Source organism: Oncorhynchus kisutch, linkage group LG5, assembly GCF_002021735.2.
Source record: "Oncorhynchus kisutch isolate 150728-3 linkage group LG5, Okis_V2, whole genome shotgun sequence".
Classification (NCBI taxonomy): domain Eukaryota; kingdom Metazoa; phylum Chordata; class Actinopteri; order Salmoniformes; family Salmonidae; genus Oncorhynchus; species Oncorhynchus kisutch.
In genome coordinates, this window is record NC_034178.2 from 65435951 (window position 1) to 65458243 (window position 22293).

At 42.6% G+C, this 22293-nt stretch overlaps 1 protein-coding gene across 2 annotated transcripts in view; it reads left to right on the forward strand.

Annotated features, from left to right (window-relative positions):
* The first annotated feature begins 27 nt into the window (after positions 1–27).
* Positions 28–22293, forward strand: part of LOC109891437 (E3 ubiquitin-protein ligase rnf213-alpha) — a 40338-nt gene continuing 18072 nt past the window's right edge. The window contains exons 1-24 of one of the 2 annotated variants that reach the window (XM_031825684.1): positions 28–217; positions 1525–1698; positions 3525–3677; positions 3816–4414; positions 4526–4685; positions 4809–5026; positions 5282–5419; positions 5720–5881; positions 8659–9949; positions 10218–10402; positions 10493–10648; positions 11033–14635; positions 14729–14859; positions 14964–15059; positions 15201–15325; positions 15455–15577; positions 15712–15764; positions 16459–16603; positions 16888–17023; positions 17155–17346; positions 17435–17565; positions 18141–18298; positions 18743–18952; positions 20330–20517. In XM_031825684.1, the coding sequence (XP_031681544.1) occupies positions 109–217; positions 1525–1698; positions 3525–3677; positions 3816–4414; positions 4526–4685; positions 4809–5026; positions 5282–5419; positions 5720–5881; positions 8659–9949; positions 10218–10402; positions 10493–10648; positions 11033–14635; positions 14729–14859; positions 14964–15059; positions 15201–15325; positions 15455–15577; positions 15712–15764; positions 16459–16603; positions 16888–17023; positions 17155–17346; positions 17435–17565; positions 18141–18298; positions 18743–18952; positions 20330–20517 (8636 nt within the window). In that variant the 5' untranslated portion in view covers positions 28–108. Of the gene's footprint in view, positions 218–1524; positions 1699–3524; positions 3678–3815; positions 4415–4525; positions 4686–4808; positions 5027–5281; positions 5420–5719; positions 5882–8658; positions 9950–10217; positions 10403–10492; positions 10649–11032; positions 14636–14728; positions 14860–14963; positions 15060–15200; positions 15326–15454; positions 15578–15711; positions 16332–16458; positions 16604–16887; positions 17024–17154; positions 17347–17434; positions 17566–18140; positions 18299–18742; positions 18953–20329; positions 20518–22293 lie in introns of both variants that reach the window. The other variant, XM_031825683.1, reaches the window with a different exon arrangement.

The following is a 22293-nucleotide window of genomic DNA, read 5'->3' on the forward strand; positions in this document are numbered from 1 at the left end:
TCTCCAATTTTCATTTGACATGATCAGGGGATCTCTCAGGAGGCTCTCTTTGAGCGGTTGAAAAAACTTGACTTTAGCAAGTTTGAGAGGCTAATATCTACTATTGTGATGAAGTCCTGGCCCAAGACTGGCAATGGAGAATACCTGGAAGGGGAGGACTGTGTAGTGGAACATCTTCTCAACTGGTCCATGGCCAAAAGTGTCTTTCAAGTCCAAGGTGAATTTTCTCAAGAAATTCCACTGCTCTAACCATTTCCACATACAATCAAGGCTAACATTGGGTGGGAATGTTCAACACAGTTGTATATGGAAAAATGGATATACAATGGCTATTAAATGTAAAACTGTCACTTCCAAATGTTCCTTAAGAGCTACACTATACAGTATATACAAAAGTATTTGGACACCCCTTCAAATTAGTGGATTTGGCTATTTCAGCCACACCCGTTGCTGGCAGATGTATAAAATTGAGTACACAGCAATGCAATCTCTATAGACAAACATTGTCAGTAGAATGGCCTTACTGAAGAGCTCAGTGACTTTCACCGTGGCACCATCATAGGATGCCACCTTTCCAACAAGTCAGTCCGTCAAATTTCTGCCCTGCTGGAGCTGCCCTGGTCAACTGTAAGTGTTGTTATTGTGAAGTGGAAATGTCTAGGAGCAACAACGGCTCAGCCGCAAGTGGTAGGCCACACAAGGTCATAGAACGGGACCGCTGAGTACTGTAGCTCGTAAAAATTGTCTGTCCTTGGTTGCAACACTCACTACTGAGTCCCAAACTGCCTCTGGAAGCAATGTCAGCACAAGAACTGTTCATCGGCGGGAGCTTCATGAAATGGGTTTTCATGGCCCGAGCAGACGCCTAAGAGCGCCGCCATTGGAAGAGCGTGTTTCCAGAAGTGGAAACACGTTCTCTGGAGTAATGAATCACGCTTCACCATCTGGCAGTCCGACGGACAAATCTGGGTTTGGCAGATGCCAGGAGAACGCTACCTGCCCCAACGTATAGTGCCATCGGTAAAGTTTGGTAGAGGATGAGTAATGGTTTGGGGCTGTTTTTCATGGTTCGGGCTAGGCCCCTTAGTTCCATTGAAGGAAAATCTTAACACTACAGCATACAATGACATTCTAGATGATTCTGTGCTTCCAACTTTGTGACAACAGTTTGGGGGAGGCCCTTTCCTGTTTCAGCATGACAATGCCCCCGTGCACAAAGCGAGGTCCATACAGAAATGTTTTGTCGAGATCAGTATGGAAGAACTTGACTGGCCTGCACAGAGCTCTGATCTCAACCCAATCGAACATCTTTGGGATGATTGGAATGCCGACTGTGACCCAGGCTTAATAGCCCAACATCAGTGCCTGACAGCAAAGGGGGGGACCAATTCCATATTAATGCCCATGATTTTGGAATGAGATGTTTGACAAGCAGGTGTCCACATACTTTTGGTCATGTAGTGTATTTACATTTTGAGTGCATTTTCCAAATGTTAAACATACTAACTATGTTTTGTATTACAGGTGAAAATCTGAAAATGATTGACCATTTGTCAGACGATGCTAAAGAGCGGATGGTTGTGGCATGCTCTGCGTTCAGTTCTGTCTCAGATAAAGTCATCAACGGCAACATCCAGATGAAGACTCTCAGCAAAGTCCTCTCAAGGAGAACAACATTCATTGAGCTTTTGAAGATAGGTGATTGTCAGAAGAATATACCAAATTAAAACATTTTTAAGAATAAATATTGCTTTAATCCTACTGTAGTAGACAGGAAAACCTCCCCAGATCGATAGTTTAATGACATCCAATAAAGAGTTAATCTACTGTGTCATTGGGAGGTTGGTTCTGTTTAAGGCCCAAATTATAGGAAAAATATTCATAGTATTATAAAACTGACTTTTTTAGTTTTTAGTCTTGGTTTGGTTTCAGGTTTTCATCACTTCACCTTACATCAAAATAAGTCCCCCAAATGACTTTCCAGCAACTCTTGTATAAACAGTGCATCCGGAAAGTATTCAGACCCCTTTACTTTTTCCACATTTTGTTGCGTGACAGCCCTATTATAAAACGGATTACACATTTTTGTTCCACCTCATCAATAAACCATAATGACAAGGTAAAAACAGAAATTTTGCAAATGTATTAAAAATAAAAACAGAAATACCTTATTTACATAAGTATTCAGACCCTTTGCTATGAGACTCGAAATTTAGCATCCTGTTTCCATTGATCATCTTTGAGATGTTTCTACAACTTGATTGGAGTCAACCTGTGGTAAATTCAATTGATTGAACATGATTTGGAAAGGCACCTGTCTATATAAGACCCCACAGTTGACAGTGCATGTCACAGCAAAAACCAAGCCATGAGGGTGAAGGAATTGTCCGTAGAGCTCCGAGACAGGATTGTATTCTTAAATGGAAGAAGTTTGGAACCACCAAGACTTCCTAGAGCTGGCTGCCTGGCCAAACTGAGCAATCGGGGAGAAAGGCATTGGTCAGGGAGGTGATCAAGAACCCAATGGTCACTCTGACAGAGCTCCAGAGTTGCTGTGTGGAGATGGGAGAAACTTCCAGAAGGACGACCATATCTGCAGCACTCCACCAATCTGGTGGAGTGCTGGTAGAGTGGCTAGATGGAAGCCACCCGTCAGTAAAAGGCACATGACAGCCCGCTTGGAGTTTGCCGAAAGGCACCTAAAGGACTCTGTGACCATGAGAAACAAGATTCTCTGGTCTAATGAAACCAAGATTGAACTCTTTTGGCCTGAATGCCAAGCGTCACGTCTGGAGGAAACCTGGCACCATCCCTACGGTGAAGCATGGTGGTGGCAGCATCATTCTGCGAGGATGTTTTTCAGCGGCAGGGACTGGGAGACTACTCAGGATCGTGTGAAAGATGAACGGAGCAAAGTACAGAGAGATCCTTGACACAGGACCTCAGACTTGGGTGAAGGTTCACCTTCCAATAGGACAACGACCCTAAGCACACATCCAAGATAATGCAGGAGTGGCTTTGGGACAGGTCTCTGAATGTCCTTGAGTGGCCCGGCCAGAGTCCGGACATGAGCTTGTAGAGTCATACCCAAGAAAACTCAAGGTTGTAATCTCTGCCTAAGGTGCTTCAACAAAGTACTGAGTAAAGGGTCTGAATACTTTTGTAAATGTGATATTTCAGTTTTTGTTTGATAAATTAGCAAAAATGTCTACAAACCTGTTTTTGCTTTGTCAATATTGGCGTATTGTGTTTAGATTGATGAGGGAAAAAACTATATAATCCATTTTAGAATAAGGCTGTAACATAACAAAATGTGGGCACGTCACTTTCCGAATGCACAGTTTATTCCTAAGTATGCATGCTTGCTAGCAATGCCACAAGGGGACTTTTATTTAGATCTGAGGTTAAGTGGTTATTACTCAAAACGTCTGTGCAGGTTCTCCTGGTTACTCTTTAATAGAACCACAATGAGCTCAAAGTATCGTCTTCATTGTTTGTTTTTTATTCTATATATTTTTTTACAGATGGCCTGTGTGAAGATGGTCGTTGTAAGGACGACACCACTATGAACAGATTACTGAGATTTAGAGAAGAAGAAATGGAGAATGTGAACAGTTACAAGAAGATGGTTGAGGGCCTAGTTATAATTTGTCTCCAACTCCAGGAGCATCTGAAAGGTGAGTTAAATTGTATTTGATAAGGGTATACATTAAAGCTTATGTTATTGGTACTGTTTATCAAATATTTGTTAATGTATGACTGCATGATGTAACAGTCTTGGTCCTGGTTCTCATTGATGTCATATTAATTCACAGTCGATGTGAAAGAGCTGGAGCTCAAAAACCAAAAGAACATAGATCAGATGACGCTGGATGAATTCATGGAAGTTCACAGACTTGACGGGCACATCTCTGACGTAACTGGGGAGGTTACATACTTTAACCTCTGTAATGCCACCAGTCAGATGGCATTTAAACTAAATGCTGTCAGGGAAAGCTTCATTTTTGCTATGTGCTTGGAGTATCAAGCCAAAGATCTTTCCCACAAACATATTGACACTGACGAGATTGAGGTGTACACTCTTGATGTGATCCACAGCAAAATATTCCAGGGTTGCTATGATAATTACAAGAGGATCTATGAGAGTTTGAAATCTGGCACTTTATCATTGGAGGATGTGGATAGCATCTTTGAAGTCTACAAAGACAAGTACGATGAGATGAAAAATGATCTGGAGATCATGTGCAGAATCAACTTGTCTGATGATCAAAGATGGATCAGGAGGCGAATCAAGCAGATCCAACAGTACCATGACCTTCATCAAGCATTGGATTCAGCCAAGGTCATTATGGATGTCAGAGAGACAATCTGTCCTCAAGGGGACTTCAAAGTGCTACAGAGTTTGCTGGATGTGGTGAGTAAGGAAAATTCTCAAACAGTCCACGTGTTCAATCAATGCACCTTTGCCAGCATTAGGCTACTACTGTATATTTATATATATATATATATATTACAATGTTTCCAGAGTAATGCAGACTTTAAGGAGAAGAGTCTGAATCACATTGATGACAATTTGATGGAGACTAAAAAGGTTCTTGAGGACATCACAGAACCTCGCAGACTGTGTCTTCAGGAGCTTGGCCTTTGGGGGAACTTTGTCAAATGGGTCAAAGAAGCTCTTGAAGGTAAGGTCATATCAAGACAGAAAGAGCAGCACGAGTAGTAGCCACCTAGGTTGTTTACCATTACTAATTCAAACCGTTTTTACATGGAAAAAGGGATAAATGTTAAATTTTTTGCCATTGCAGATATCAATGAGCTGAAGGTGTTTGTCGACCTGGCCTCCATCTCTGCTGGAGAGAACGACTTGGATGTGGACCGTGTAGCCTGTTTCCATGACGCTGTTCTTGGTTACTCCTCGATGCTGTATGGGTTACCCCAAAATGCTGACTTTAATGCCTTCAAGGAGGCTTTGACAAAACTATGGAAGGCGCTTGGAAGTGACAGCAACATACCAAATAAGCTGGTAAAATGTTCTGACAATTATGACATATTTAGATTTAATATTTGGGGAAAAGCTTGTCGAACCAGAAAGACTAAGGCCACTATTTGATTAAATGCGGAGTGGATTTTCAGAAGTGTTTGATTTGCAGAGCAGTATTTACTGGCCTGAATACATACACATCTAAATGATATAATCCTTCGCAATCTTAGCATGCCATTGGGTTTGAACTTGAACTCATGTTTTAAACCACATTCTATTATTGTTTCCTCCCTGCAGCGGGATACTGCACGCCATTTGGACTGGTTGAAAACTGTGAAGGACAGCCACGGGTCTGTGGAACTCTCTTCTCTTTCTCTGGCCACGTCCATCAACACAAGAGGCATCTATGTTATTGGTGCACATAACCAGAAGAAGGTCTGTTCAATCATTTTTTTTTTATAATTAAAATGTTTTTAGACACAATTGAATGATTATTTTACATTTGTTTGTTTTAAATATTGTCATTATGGAGTCAATGTCTATGTCTATATGTCTATGTCTATTGAATGATTATTTTACATTTGTTTGTTTTAAATATTGTCATTATGGAGTCAATGTCTATGTCTACAATGTCTTCAATTATATTTGCCATTGACAAATATCTGTAAGCACTCTCCTGAATACCTGCAGCGGTAGATTGACATGTTGGATCTTGTCCATTGTTTTCTCCTTTAGCTGAGTTTAGACACTGCCCTGAAGCTACAGGTTCCAGACCAGCAGGAGGAAGGTCAGATGCGCAACTACTCCTTAGAAGACCTGAGAGATCTGCAAAACAAGCTCATGCTGATGTCTGGAAAGGGGGAGCAAAGCCAGAGTGAGGTGGATCACTTTACTGAGGTAAGGGGATTGGACACCAAGTGAACCATCACAAAACTGAAATTATATTTTACTGAAAATGTTTATTAATTAGATTATCATTTTACCACAGGCTCCTTACGACATGCATTGACATATTACAATAAATATGGTTCTCTTTCAATTATTCACTTCAATATCTCACATATCAGGATTCACTAGGAACACCTATTCTCTAAATAACCTATCAAAAGCATCTGATGGAGACAGACAGGTAGTGGCGAATGAAGTGAGTCCCTCACCTTCCTTAAAAGCCCTCCTGCCCTCTGGTTACTCTTCCTCATGAAGAGAATTACTCTCTAGCTCTCCTCAGATTGACTGGATCCCTGTTTTGCTGCTGAACTGCTCACAAGTGAAGTGTGAATGATATCGAGCATAGGTCTTCAGACCCTGTCGAGAGGTTGACTACTGACCTGAAAGATGTTTTGTTTTGTTTAGAAATTCCCTTTCTACTTCTCAATCTATGTTGGTAGTTAGCTTCATGGCTAGCTATTGAGACTCGGTTAGCCCATGTTGCGAGGCTAACTTAGCTAGCCTGATGAGAGGCAAGGGTGGAGGGACAGTCTCTATTGTTACTAATGCTCTCAGCTCTAAGGACACATCATTTGGTGACTCTGGGTCTTTTGAGCATCATGCTCTACTGTTTATATGTCAGCCACCAGTGCTGGAAATAACCCTTTATAGGCCACTAAAGCACTGACCCACTTTCTTTACTGATTTCCCTGAACTATTGTCTATTTTCCTTGAGAACTATGATACAATCATTGTGTTGGGTGATTTTAATATTCATGTTTACAAACAGACTTGACTCCAAGGCCATTGAATTTCAGAATCTTTTGAGCTCTATGGACTTATCCAACATGTTACTGGGCCCACCCATAACCACAGCCATATTCTGGACCTGGTTATTACCAAGTGGCTTTGTGTTGACATATCCTCTGTTGTTGATGATCTGATCACCACTGTGTATTTTTTACTACCTTGTTTCCCATAGCACAGAGTAATACTGAACGCATTGTTAAAAAACACTATCTATCTCAGAAGTTACTACAGATTTTATTGAGTGTATGAACAGTACTCCAAAACCTATTCTGCCTCCTCTTGTGAGGATTTAGTTGATAACTTTAATAGCAAATGAAGGGCAACCATAGCTCCAGTAAAGTTGAAAAAGGCCACATCCAAATGGAGAGCCCCTTGGATGAGTGAGGAAACTAATCCATTAAAGAGACATTGCAGAAAGGCAGAGAGGAAGTGGAGAAAGTCAAAGTTGCAGGTCCATTATGATATTCTGAGGGAGCAATTTGGCATATATAACAAGGCAATTAGAAAGGCCAGACGGGCAAATGTTTCTGACTTCAGAATGATTTGAGAGTGCTCTTCCCGATAAATACTACCCCAGGATATTTCAGAGATAAGATAACAAACATTAGGCCGGGTATCAGTCAAGCAAGACCTGATGAGAAGTTTGATGATATGTGCCCTAGCCTACCACGCAAAGGCACTATGGATTTATTTTCCCTGGTTGATACAGACATGCTCAGGAAAGTGAGGAAAGTGATATCACAACTTAAGTACCTCCCTTCTCAATCCTATCCCCACCACCTTCTTCAAAACTGTTTTTAGTTGCCTATCTGAAGAAGTGCAAGCTATTGTTAATCACTCCCTGTTCACAGTCACTTTCCTCACTGTACTAAAAACTGCTATGGTGAAACCCCTTTTGAAGAAAAGTTATCTAGATTCTTCTAGAACCTTCCATTCTTAAGCAAAATTCTGGAGAAATTGGTTTTCAAACAGCTAAATGATTTTAAAAGTGCCAACTGTCTTTTTGAAAAATTCCAATCTGGTTTTCGGGCCCACCACAGCGCAGAGACAGCCTTAATTAATGTGGTAAATGATCTTAGAGCCAACACAGATGCCAAACAGCTCTCTGTCCTTGGATTTAAGTGCTGCATTCGACACTGTTGACCATGATGTCCTTCTGGACAGACAGGAGAGGTGGGGGGGCGTCTCCAGTCCAGTTCTAAATTGGTTAAGGACCTATTTAACCGGTCAAGAGTTTTTTGTCACCCTTGGTGAACATAACTCAGAGAAAATATATGAAACGTGACGGTCCGGTAAAGCACATCCAATTTTACATTGCACATTGCACATTTTAACTCACGGGCTATAAATATAAAACACCAGGAAAAAAACCTAGGTGTTATTTTAGATTCTGAACTCAATTTCGAATCACACATTAGGAATGTGACCCAAATACACAGATGCCCTTCCTCACCTTCTTGGTGAGTACTCGCTCGATTTCGGGCCTCTGAGGGTTGCTGATGTTGGGCCTACGGAGAGCATGTCTTTGCGATATGGGAGTTGGCTATATCCCCAGATGTCAAATATAGAAACAAATAATTGAAAGAGAACATAAGGTTACTCGCGTAACCCTGGTTCTCTGATATTATGAGTGATATATCGCACCGCATTCCCATGCTTGCAAGAGCGCAAGGAAGAAACACATGCTTGAGAATAATCAGAGGACTGGAGAGTAGCTCCTTTTAAGGAAGGTGAGGGGCTCACCTGATTCACACTCTACCTCTACCTGTCAGATGCTTTTGCTAGGTTCTTCAGAGAGTAGGTGTTCCTAGCGAAACCCCACATGTGAGATATCTCACTCATAACATCAGAGAACCTGGGTTATGCAAGTAACCTTACATTTCATGTGCAGAAACTGAACTGAATGCTTAGACCAAATTGCCATCTTATCTTCTCAGGTTTTTGACAGTGTCCAGAGACTAGCTGTAGCATTTGTAGATCTTTATGCTGCTGGGAACCCACTTTTTAGGGTTTGGGAGGCCAAGATTCACTGCAATATGGAAAGTGACACTGGTGTCACAATGGACTTCAACCTTGGCAACATCCTACGAAAGATCATGGTGGAGGGCAATGCAGTCAAACAGCTTACAGACCTGTGCAGGAAGATAGAGATGTGTTTGGATGACTGGAATAGATTCATGGACAAACAGAGATCTCAGTACTATTACCTCAACTATTACACAGCAGAGCAGATAGTCTACCTTTGTAATGTTTTGACCGAAAATAATCTGAACAATAAATTGGAGGAAAACGTCTTGATGATGCTCTCTTTCATCAAACCTGACTGCTCTGTGTCAGAAGTGTGGGAGTCATGGATGACTTTTCAGAACCACGCCATGAATACAGCTGGGCAAGAGGAAGACACCAGTTGTCAGACTTTTATTAACCTTCAAAGTGACATGGAAAACTTAGATTCCTCTTTTGCAAGTGACAGAAAATGTACCATTGATGTTCTACAGAGCGTTGTAGACCAGGCTGTTGGTTTGCGAAAACTGGATCTGGTCTGGGATGCCTACATGAAAGACATGAGGAACATTATCCAGTACTCTTTAGACATCAGAAGCCTTGGCAGTCTGCTAGAGGTGTTGGCCAACAAACAAAGCCAGGAACAAGAGGAGGAAGAGGAGCTTTTAGAAACAAGTGAGAATACAGTCAGTAGAAAGCTCCCGAAAGGCTTCTTCACTGGGCAACCTAATCTCATTATCTGCCCACAAGATAAAATCTTGACTGTAAGCGTCTGCTTATATATGACCAGTGATGATGAGCAGCTGCCTACTTACGATGAAGTTCTCCTGTGTACCCCTGCCACGTCATATGAGCAAGTGGAGCTTTTCTTCAGACGATGTCTCACACCGGGCTACATGGGTGAGAAGATCTATGCCTTGCTCTTTGCAGACCAGTTGAGCTATGAGGTGAGCTATGCAGTGGAGAAGTTCTTTCAGAAACTGAGTTCATGCTTTCGGAGCAGCTATAGGCTGGTGATCATCTGCAGCGCAGAAAGAGAGCACAACTACATTCCCTCTGCCTTCAGTCACTTCAAACGGGACATTGTCCCTCAGGAGTCTCCTGGACGGATACAGAAATACCTGTCCCGGCACTACACTGTCCCCTCACACCAGGCCAGTGCTGCATCTGTGTTCAAAGGTAGACACTTTGTTGGGATTGTGTCTTCCAAGAGGGCTGGAGTTGGTGAGTTTATTGAGTTTTGTAACTTTACATGATCCTATGGTGTCTGATATTGGTTTTCCATTGTAATCTTGGTAAAAAATAATATAATTTTTTAAGTGATTTTTTTAAATCCTAATTTTTTTTGATATTTTCACGTGTTGAATTTCATGAACAATAATGCATTCATACTTACAATACTACTATGAGTTTTCAAACAGAAATTATTCAATGACCGTACTTTTGACCTAAATCTTTGAAGAGCTGAATCAAATGTTTTATTTATCCGCAGGAAAATCTCTGTACATACAAAGGTTGTATGATAAACTGGAGGGAACCATGAGAATAGGAACCACATTCCACAAATGCATTCGCTTAATTGAGCCCAAGGTTGATGAGCATATCATTCTTCGGTCCTTGTTTGACACACCAGAGAAGAAGGAACACAAAATCTTTCATTTTGATGTCACATCCTCAGTAAGGATACTTGGTATTGTTAAGATATTGAAAATGTTTATATATTTTCTGTTTCAAGTGCTTTATATGCTTGCTATTTATGTTATTCAGGTACAGAAAGGAATGCATGAATTTCTGTTCAAACTGTTCTTCCTGCGTTACCTGGCCGATTCGGATGGGCTAATGTGGAAATGCAGCAGCAAGGACTTGTATGTCATCGAGACACTACAATCCACACATGAACTGCCCAGATCTGCCTCAAGACCTGTAAGTGACAATTTGTATTTTGTCATGTCATGTGAAACGGTTGGATGTATACAGTTAAATGTCCCTACCAAACCACCAGTGGCTAGCGTGTTAACATTAAATTATAACTCGATATTGAAGGGGATACATCACCCAAATTACGAAATCACATAATCTTTTCTTTACCTTGAATGTCATCCCTATGGGGTGGAGTCTACAACCCAATATTTGGCTTTGTTTACTTAGATACGGTCACCCACGGCTAGCATTAACATGGTTTTCACACAGCAATTGTAGTATATCGTAAAACTAGTTATTATATACTTTTTGTGTTAGACGTCCCATTTGTGTTGTGTAGGTAGGGTTTGTCAAAATACTTAATATGGCATGTATTTGTCTGTCTAGGATCCGATGGGACACGTTCCTCTCTTTGAGGTCTTTCCAAAGGTCTTCTGCCGTCCCCCAAAAGAGGTTATGTGGTTGGAGATGAGAAATGGAGATGATCTAGAGCTGAAAGGTGAAGACCCACTCATGGATGACCAGTGTTTTAGGAGTGAGGCCTTTCAAAGACCATACCAGTATTTAACACGGTTCCATAGGGGTGAGAATCTTGACAGCTTCACCTACCAAAGAGTTGAAGGAACTCATGCAGAGTGCCTTCAAATGCTCTTCATCTACTGTGGCATAAGTGATCCGTCCTGGGCAGAGCTGAGGAACTTTGCCTGGTTCCTCAATCTTCAGTTGCTAGACTGTGAGACATCGGCCTTCTGCAACTTTCAGTTCATTGGAGACACTCTTAGGGGATTCAGAAACTTTGTGGTTGACTTCATGATCTTGATGGCCAAGGACTTTGCCACTCCATCTCTCTGCATCACTGACCAGAGCCATGGGAGGCAGCAGATGGACCTCAATGGACTCAACGAAAGGGATCTAGCCCCGTTCCTCATTCGAAAGAGATGGGAATCAGAACCGCATCCATATATCTTCTTCAATGATGACCATGCATCCATGACCTTCATTGGATTTCACCTACGGGAGAACAAGAAGAATGGGGTTGATGCCATTAATCCATCAACAAATGTGGTGATCAAGAGAAACATTATGACCAAAGATCTGTACAATGGCCTCAGACGTCAAAGAGTTCCATTTAACATTGACTTTGACCAACTTTCTCGGGCAGAAAAGATTGTGCGTCTATGTAGCGTGCTGGGGATCAAGTGGCCAACAGACCCTGATGAAACATATGAACTCACCACCGACAACATACTGAAGATGATGGCAATTCATATGAGGTTCAGATGTGGCATTCCAGTCATCATAATGGGGGAGACTGGTTGTGGGAAGACACGACTCATCAAGTTCCTGTGTGAGTTGAGAAGGAGTGGAGCACCCACCGAGAACATGAAACTGGTCAAAGTTCACGGAGGAACTACATCTGACATGATCTACACCAAAGTGCACGAGGCAGAGGCTGTTGCGGTTGCCAATAAGGAGAAACATGGTTTTGATTCTGTTCTTTTCCTTGATGAAGCTAATACCACGGAAGCTATAAGCAGCATTAAGGAGATCCTGTGTGACAACACTGTGCAAGGACAACAACTTGGCTACCAAACTGGACTGCAGATCATTGCTGCATGCAACCCTTACAGGAAACACACAGATGAGATGATCAAGAGGCTGGAGAAAGCTGGTTTGGGTTACAGGGTCCGAGCTGAAGAGACTGAAGAAAGACTTGGATCAATCCCTCTTCGGCAGCTGGTGTATAGGGTCCAAGTGCTGCCCCCGAGCATGATTCCTCTGGTGTGGGACTTTGGACAACTCAATGACCACACAGAGAAAATGTACATCCAGCAGATTGTGCAGAGAGTTGTGGGGAAAAATTCAATCAAACGAGTATCCATCAAGTTGATCACTGATGTACTGTCGTCATCGCAGAGATTTATGCGACAGAGGAAAGACGAATGCAGCTTTGTCAGTCTCAGGGATGTGGAGCGCTGCATGCAAGTTTTTGTGTGGTTCTACAAGAACCACTCAATGTTTTCTGAAGAGTTAAGGGCACTCTTCCAGAAACAACCCCGGGGGGAGAGGAACAGGTGTGACCAGGTACCCCCACCTGCTAGTGATCCAGTTGATTGGTCGCTGTTGATGGCTGTTGGTGTGTGTTATCAAGCCTGTTTAGAGACAAAAGGTGAGTACCAGAAAGAAATCTGCAAATTCTTTCCCCGTGTCCTCCCCCAAAAAATGAAGCAGGAAATCTCACTCATGCAGGATCTTCTCCTAAGTGGGGTCCCAATGGGAGAGACAATAGCAAGAAACAAGGCTTTGAAAGAGAATGTCTTCATGATGGTGATCTGCATTGAGCTACGAATCCCCCTGTTTTTGGTTGGCAAGCCTGGGAGCTCCAAATCTCTGTCCAAAACTCTGGTTGCAGATGCCATGCAGGGCCAAGCTGCACATTCCGAGCTGTACAAAAGACTGAAACAAATTCATCTGGTGTCCTTCCAGTGCAGCCCTCACTCCACGCCAGAGGGAATCATCAACACATTCAAGCAATGTGCCCGTTTCCAAGAGAGCAAGAATTTGGAGGAGTACATCTCTGTTGTTGTGCTAGATGAGATCGGATTAGCAGAAGACTCCCCCAAAATGCCTCTGAAAACACTGCACCCCTTACTGGAGGAAGGCTGCATTGATGATGAGCCATTGCCCCATAAGAGGGTTGGATTCATTGGTATCTCCAATTGGGCCTTGGACCCTGCTAAGATGAACAGAGGCCTCTTTGTGTCCCGTGGTGACCCAGACCAGAATGAGCTATTCGAAAGTGCGAAAGGCATATGCTCATCTGACAAGATGATTCTGGAGAAGGTTAAGCACCTCTTCAAACCATTTGCCAAAGCATATATGAAGACTTGCAAGAAAGGCAAAGGGTTTTTCGGCTTACGTGATTACTACAGTCTGGTCAAGATGATGTTTGCCATCACCAAGATCTCTAAGCAGAGCCCTGGTGTGAACCAAATCATTGAAGCAGTCCTGAGGAACTTCAGTGGAAGGGATGATGTTGATGCGGTGTATATATTCACCAAACAGCTGTGGGGCAAATCGAATAAACCTGATTTGGATGGGATCAGCACTATTGATCTAGTGAAACAAAACATAATTCCAATTTGCCAAGACGAGGAGTGCCGATACCTTCTTGTCCTCACCAAAAACTATGCCGCCCTCCAGATTCTCCAGCAGACATTCTTCTCAGACCAGAGCCACCCAGAGATCATCTTTGGTTCCAGCTTCCCAAAGGATCAAGAGTACACTCAGATCTGCAGAAATATCAACAGAGTGAAGATCTGCATGGAAACTGGCCAGACTGTTGTGCTTCTGAACCTTCAGAATCTGTACGAAAGTCTCTATGACGCTCTCAACCAATACTATGTTTCACTTGGGGGTCAGAAGTATGTCGATCTTGGATTGGGAACCCATCGTGTGAAGTGCAGAGTTCACAAAAATTTCAGGCTTATTGTCATTGAAGAGAAGGAGGTGGTCTACACACAGTTCCCGATTCCCTTGATAAACAGACTGGAGAAGCACTACCTGGACATCAACACTGTCCTCAAGAATGAAGGGAAGGAGATTGTCAAACAACTTCAGGAATGGGTCAAAGTGTTTGTCTCTTTGAAAAGCCAGCAATCCAAGACAAACAGATATCTTCCAACGGATGTCTTCATTGGCTACCACTCAGACACATGCTCCTCTGTAGTCCTTCAAGTTACAGAGAAGATGAAAGATGAATCTGACATTTCTGACCCTCAAAGAAGAGTCCTGGATGAAGCCAAGTTCATCATGCTGAACTGTGCCACTCCAGATTCTGTCATTCGTCTGGATGGGACCAAATTGTCTGATGTTGAGATAGAGAAACTGACACAAATATATTTTGAGGAGCAGAAGCACAAATCCCTGGCTGACTTCATTGCATCTCACACACGGCTGGAGGAATGGTGCCATGCCCACTTTACAGAGGTAATTCACTTGACTATTTTATCTTTTGAAGAATATGGATTGCATTGAATGCATCTTGTATTCTTCTCACATATATTTTGGCTCTTTGTGAAGGTCACAACGTTTTCCCGGCAATTGACAGCAGGAGATATAAAACAGCTCCAGAATATCACAGAGCTTTGCGACATCAAGCTGCTCTCACTGCAACAGTTTGACACAGAGCACTCCTTCCTCAAAGAAATCAGGTCTGCTTCAAAAGTTCAGCTTGTTTTTTTAACATTTGTATTAGTGTTACTGTGTAGATCATTCTTGAGAAAGATATTAGAAAATAACTTTGTTCCCTCTCTAGACAATTTCTTGACTCTACCTCTGCCGACAAAGTCCTCATCATCCAAACTGACTATGATGAGGCTTCCCAGAGCATGAACATTCTTGCATCTGCCAAGTGAGCCTTTCTTTTTGGACTTGTCATCACAACTATTGGATATTAACTAGTGGGATAGATTTGCAAGATCCTGTTATATATATAGTGTAGTTTTTTGTGTCCTTTTTTTAATTGAAACTTTTTTGGTTTTTATCTCTATAGGTATTCATCCATAAATGAAATCAACAAACCAAAAGCTAATGGTGACAATGGAAGGGTGTTTGTGTACTTCGTTACCAAACTGCCTCGAATTGAAGGTGGAACCTCCTATGTTGGATTCCATGGAGGTGAGATTTAAATGTTGTATAACATGCTGATATGATAATATGACCTCGCACTCCACAGAGAAAATGTTATCCATTCTGAAATGGTTTCAACATTAAAGAGCAAGTTCCATCCACTTTGTTTTTGCAAAGGACCCTGGAAATCAGTTCACATTGATGACCTTAGAAGATCCAAAGAGTTTGTATCAGATGTCCAGTTCTTGAGAAACCTACCCATCAGCCAGCTGTTTGAGGACATGAAAGAGCCCTGTTATGGTAAATTAACTTGAATTGCTATTACACTCATTAGCACTAATGCCATAGTTAATAAAAATGATTTTCAATTAGAAATAACTGAAAATAATTGTTTGAAAGTAACAGTTTTCATATGACTTTCTTTTTTGATGAAGCAATCCAACCCGATACAGACACAGACTTCCAACCACCTGCACCAGAGCACTCTGTAAGTATAATGGTGGTGTTTGATGAAGCAATGCAACCCGATACAGACACAGACTTCCAACCACCTGCACCAGAGCACTCTGTAAGTATAATGGTGGTGTTTGATGAAGCAATGCAACCCGATACAGACACAGACTTCCAACTACCTGCACCAGAGCACTCTGTAAGTATAATGGTGGTGTTTGATGAAGCAATGCAACCCGATACAGACACAGACTTCCAACCACCTGCACCAGAGCACTCTGTAAGTATAATGGTGGTGTTTGATGAAGCAATGCAACCCGATACAGACACAGACTTCCAACCACCTGCACCAGAGCACTCTGTAAGTATAATGGTGGTGTTTGATGAAGCAATGCAACCCGATACAGACACAGACTTCCAACCACCTGCACCAGAGCACTCTGTAAGTATAATGGTGGTGTTTGATGAAGCAATGCAACCCGATACAGACACAGACTTCCAACCACCTGCACCAGAGCACTCTGTAAGTATAATGGTGGTGTTTGATGAAGCAATGCAACCCGATACAGACACAGACTTCCAACCACCTGCACCAGAGCACTCTGTAAGTATAATGGTGGTGTTTGATGTTGCAATCAAAAACATGGATGTACTAAATGTTGCATAAGTTTGTATAAAGTTTATAGGTATGGGTAAGTGTTATTCATCTGAGCATGTTGTTGTTGTTATAGGCTGTGTTTGAAGTCACAGATCTAGTGCGAAGCTGTGTGCAGAGTGCAGTAAGTATGCTCAGAGATCAGGAGGACAGTGGAGCTCTCAGCACCAGGAGGGTGGAGATCCTGCTAACACTTATGGAAGATAGTGAGGATCTGAAAGGTTAGGAATTAACCCACAGTATTCCAGTGTTTTACTGTAGCTCCAAGACCCAAGCACTGTTTCAATGGTTAAAGTCCAGATCTAGAACTTTTATTACAAACTTTTATTACTTTTATTACATTATAAATTTTATTACATGAGGGGTTCTAGATCTATGTGTTGAATTTTGTTTAGACATTTTTGGCAGACTTAGTTCAGATCGTAACGGCAAGCCAATAATATAGCTAAAGTTAATTGACTTTTACATGTATTGATATACTTGATCTCGGTATTGTGCCCTAAAGCTGTGTTCCTGAAAACCCTGAGGAGCCGCCTTCACTCTCTTCTGGAGAGCCACGAGAGAAACATCCCCTCCCCCAAGTACTGGGTGTTAACAGAGGCATCCAACATCAATGCTCTTCAAGAGGGGGGAACCTTCACGTATGTTAATCAATGATACTGCACTGTTAACTCAGCTCACATAAAGTCCATCATTTCATTCATGTTCAAATGATCATTTGTTCTCATCGTTTAGGAGTATAGTCTGTCCATATGCTGTATGTGTTCCCCAGACAAACTCTGTGGAAGAAAATCCAAGCAGTGGTCACACCCGTTTTGGCTCAGTTGGTCTCAGTTATCGACAGGGACTGTAATCTGGACCTCCTCCTAGACGTCAACTGTGGGGCAGAAGTCAAGAAACTGTGGCTGGAGATATTCGGCAACAACGAGATGCTTGATATTCCTCTTGTCAAAGTGGATTCCAAGTAGGTGGTTTTGCTCATGTGCGATGTAGCAAGAGTATTTATGTGTTACCACGAGGTCCAACACACTGTATTTGTGTAATTCCTACAGTTCTGAGTCTAAGACCATTCTGGTACAGAGCCATATCACAGCTGAGAGGACCATGCGCTCCAGTATGCCCTTCAGCTGGAGGATCAGAGATATCCTGGATGAACTAATGATGCAAACTCAGCAGTACGAAAGTAAATAATTGAATGCCTTCTTTTTTTTCTGAAAGATACATTTAAATTGTTCTTAAATGCAGTTATCAAAACTTCCCAAGGGAGACTCAAATGATAAGTGTGTCTTAAAGTTCTTAATTTGCGTGTGTGCGTGTTAATGTGAACTGGGTGGATCAAGCCCTGAATGCTGATTGGTTGAAAACCGTGGTATATAAGCACTCCCAAGTGGCGCAGTGGTCTAAGACACTTTATCTCAGTGCAAGAGGTGTCACTACAGTCCCTGGTACGAATCCAGGCTGTATCACATCCGGGCGTGATTGGGTGTCCCAATTGGGTGTCCCCGTTTATGATATTTTCCCAAAAATACCACGGCTAAGGGCTGTGTCCTTTGGTTGCGTCGTGCATAAGAACATCCCTTAGCCGTGGTCAATTGGCCATATACCACAAACCCCCTCGGGCCTTATTGCTTAAACAATGATCTGAAACATTAGAAAGGTTTTCACTATGTTTGTGTGTTTCTTAACTCCGATAACTAATCACTTACAGTATTTTTAGTTGCAGAACTTGCATAAACTTCACAACATTTATCTCTGAAGGACACAGTCCTAGGCAGTTCGAGGAATTCTTTCCGAAAATCCCCCTTGGTCAGTATATGGCTACGATGGATGAAAAAATGCAGAGGGAATTTTTTCAAAGGTACCTGCAGGATTTCATTGCCATGACGATGAAAGTGTCTTCAGCGGGGGAGTTAAAGGTAAGTTATTGCACAGTTCTTCAACATGTTCATACAAATAGTAAATCGAACAAAGCGCTAATGCTGCAGTTAGACGAGGGATGCATAGCAGGACAAGAAAGCAAATAAGAGGGTGACAGCAAAAGCAAGCCAGCACGACGCAATGCATTACTATTGCGATTTCAGTAAACAAACAATGCAAATCAACATCCGTTAGAAGGCAATGCTACGGCAGATGGCAAAAGATTCCTGTCTACCGTGGCGGCTGACGGCGTTCACTGCCAGTGTCAACGGCATGTATCTCATAGAAAACAATGACATCCGGTTTGCTGTCTACCTCCTACCATCTAAACACAGTATTAGCCTCCATTTAGGAATGGGTAATTCATATTTATAGTCAGATTTGATATAATATGCCTACACATCAATTAGGTGATCCTAATGAATATGTAACACTCTTCTCAGCTTCTGTGTGACGCCCTGAACAGCTGTGTGAATGAGCTCCGGAGGCGACGAAAAGCTCCAAGTGAAGAGATTCCATCCATACCCCTGATCCACTCGGCCTACCACATGTACCGCACCCGCCTTCAGAACCTGTCCAGGATGATGTCCCTGCAGCCACAGGTGGCCCTTCACTTGCAGCGAAACCCACAAGTGAAGGATAGACCAGTGATGGTAGGTTCAGAGATTTTCCACACACTGGTACATTTAGTTATGTGAAATCAGTGTTTAGGGGCAAAATGTTTGCGTTTATGAGTGCATGATAGTAGTTTAACTTTTACCAGTGTATTGAAAAGAGGCTTCCTACATGCTACTAGAAATGTCATATTATGAAATGGTTCGTTCCGGCCAAGCAATCTGATTGGTCAAAAGTGTTCCAGCCGTGTTGTTATTGAGCACTTTATCACGTTGTGATCAGTCCGCCTGTGGCTTGTTCCTATTGATCGACCGCATCACGTTGTAATCAGTCCGCCTGTGGCTTGTTCCTAGTGATCGACCGCATCACGTTGTGATCAGTCCGCCTGTGGCTTGTTCCTAGTGATCGACCGCATCACGTTGTGATCAGTCCGCCTGTGGCTTGTTCCTAGTGATCGACTGCATCACGTTGTGATCAGTCCGCCTGTGGCTTGTTCCTAGTGATCGACCGCATCACGTTGTGATCAGTCCGCCTGTGGCTTGTTCCTAGTGATCGACCGCATCACGTTGTGATCAGTCCGCCTGTGGCTTGTTCCTAGTGAACGACCGCATCACGTTGTGATCAGTCCGCCTGTGGCTTGTTCCTAGTGATCGACCGCATCACTTTGTGATCAGTCCGCCTGTGGCTTGTTCCTAGTGATCGACCGCATCACGTTGTGATCAGTCCGCCTGTGGCTTGTTCCTAGTGATCGACCGCATCACGTTGTGATCAGTCCGCCTGTGGCTTGTTCCTAGTGATCGACCGCATCACGTTGTGATCAGTCCGCCTGTGGCTTGTTCCTAGTGATCGACCGCATCACGTTGTGATCAGTCCGCCTGTGGCTTGTTCCTAGTGATCGACCGCATCACGTTGTGATCAGTCCGCCTGTGGCTTGTTCCTAGTGATCGACCGCATCACGTTGTGATCAGTCCGCCTGTGGCTTGTTCCTAGTGATCGACCGCATCACGTTGTGATCAGTCCGCCTGTGGCTTGTTCCTAGTGATCGACCGCATCACGTTGTGATCAGTCCGCCTGTGGCTTGTTCCTAGTGATCGACCGCATCACGTTGTGATCAGTCCGCCTGTGGCTTGTTCCTAGTGATCGACCGCATCACGTTGTGATCAGTCCGCCTGTGGCTTGTTCCTAGTGATCGACCGCATCACGTTTTGATCAGTCCGCCTGTGGCTTGTTCCTAGTGATCGACCGCATCACGTTGTGATCAGTCCGCCTGTGGCTTGTTCCTAGTGATCGACCGCATCACGTTTTGATCAGTCCGCCTGTGGCTTGTTCCTAGTGATCGACCGCATCACGTTGTGCCAGACCTGCTCTTGTGTTATTGCTTTAGTAACCATTTCTCTGCCTCACTCTACCAACAGGTTCTGGACGTGTACGCAGCAGTTGCCTGTGTTGAGCAGCTGGGGCCTCCTGCATTGGACTCTAATACCCAGTGCCAAGACTGGCTGACGCAGGTGAAAAGACTGCAGGGGTCTATGGAGCTGGTCTGCTCCCAGGGAAGCCTGAGGCAGTATGGAGAGAGGAGCCAGGAAATGTTTAACTACATCCGGTGAGAGAAATGGCCATTTGAAACACTAGAGAGAGCCAAACATTAGACTTTTTGAAAGTAGACTTTTTATTTTATTTTACAATTCTGAAGAAAAACATTTTTGATGCAATAACGCAAGAACACATGATATTCAAAAACAAGCAGCAGCAGTTACAGGGCCTTCAGAAATGATTCCCACCCCTTGACATTTTGTTGTGTTACAGCCTGAATTAAAAATGGATTAAATTGAGATTTTGTGTCACTGGCCTACACACAATTCCCCATAATGTCAAAGTGAAATTATGTTTTTAGAAGTTAATTTAAAATGAATAGCTGAAATGTCTTGAGCCAATAACTATTCAACTCCTTCATTATGGCAAGCCTACATAAGTTCAGGAGTAATTATTAGTCACATAATAAGTTACATGGACTCACTCTGTGTGCAATAATAGTGTTTAACATGATTTTTGAATGACTTCCTCATCTCTGTACCCCACACATACAATTATCTGTAAGATCCCTCAATCGAGCAGTGAATATCAAACACAGATTCAACCACAAAGACCAGGGAGGTCTCCCATGCCTCACAAAGAAGGGAACCTATTGGTAGATGGATTTTTTTTAAAGCAGAAATTAAATATCCCTTTGGGGATTGTGAAGTTATTAATTAGGCTTTGGTTGGTGTATCAATACAACCAGCCACAACAAAGATACAAGCGTCCTTCCTAACTCAGTTGCCAGAGTAGAAGGAAACCGCTCAGGGATTTCACCATGAGGCCAATGGTGACTTTAAAACAGTTACAGAGTTTAATGGCTTTGACAGGAGAAAACTGATGATGGATCAACAGCATTGTAGTTACTCCACAATTCTAACCTAAATGTGTAGTGGAAATTCATACTGAGAGAGACTTTGTCATTTCTTCAAACAATCATCTTTATTTAATATCGATTAATTATTGCAATAATGAAACTAGTCAAACCAACACTCTTGACTGTTGAGCCGAGCAGCCTAACCTTTACAGAAATGCAGAGTTTTTTATATAGCCGACACTAAGAAGGCTTAGTCATGGCTGGTTCCACCCCTCCCATTCAGATCAAGAGGCATCATAAGCCATTCTGGGTTCATCCAGTCGTTATCTGCAGGGGGTTGTTGTCTTAACTCCACCCTGGCTTAGTTTCCCAGTTGCAAGGATGATTTTGAGACAATGAGGGATTGTTCTACTCCTAAGCTATCCCTAGTAAAACACATTCTTGTCTATGCAATGCAGTCGTTAACTCATTTGCCATCTCTAGTGGCCATGCGCGCAGATTAGCTGCAGGGAGAGTGGAGTGGAGACCATAAAAACACAGCATTTGTAGGACAGAAATGTCTTACAATTAGTTACATATTAATTGTTAACAATTAATATCAAATAAATCATGTAAATATATAATTATTCTATCACAATTGACAGAGTGAAAATAAGGAAGCCTGTACAAAATACAAATATTCCAAACATGCATCCTGTTTTCAATAAGGCACAAAGTAAAAATGCAAAACAATTGGCAAAGAAATTAACTTTATGTCCTGAATACAATGCGTTATGTTTGGGGCAAATCCAACAAAGCACATCACTGAGAACCTATCTTAATATGTTCAAGCAAATGGCTGCATCATGTTATGTGTATGCTTGAAATGGTTAAGGACTGAGGAGTTTTTTAGGATAAAAAGAAATGGGATAGAGATAAGCACAGGCAAAATCCTAGAGGGAAACCTGGTTCAGTCTGCTTTCCACAAGACACTGGGAGGTGAATTCA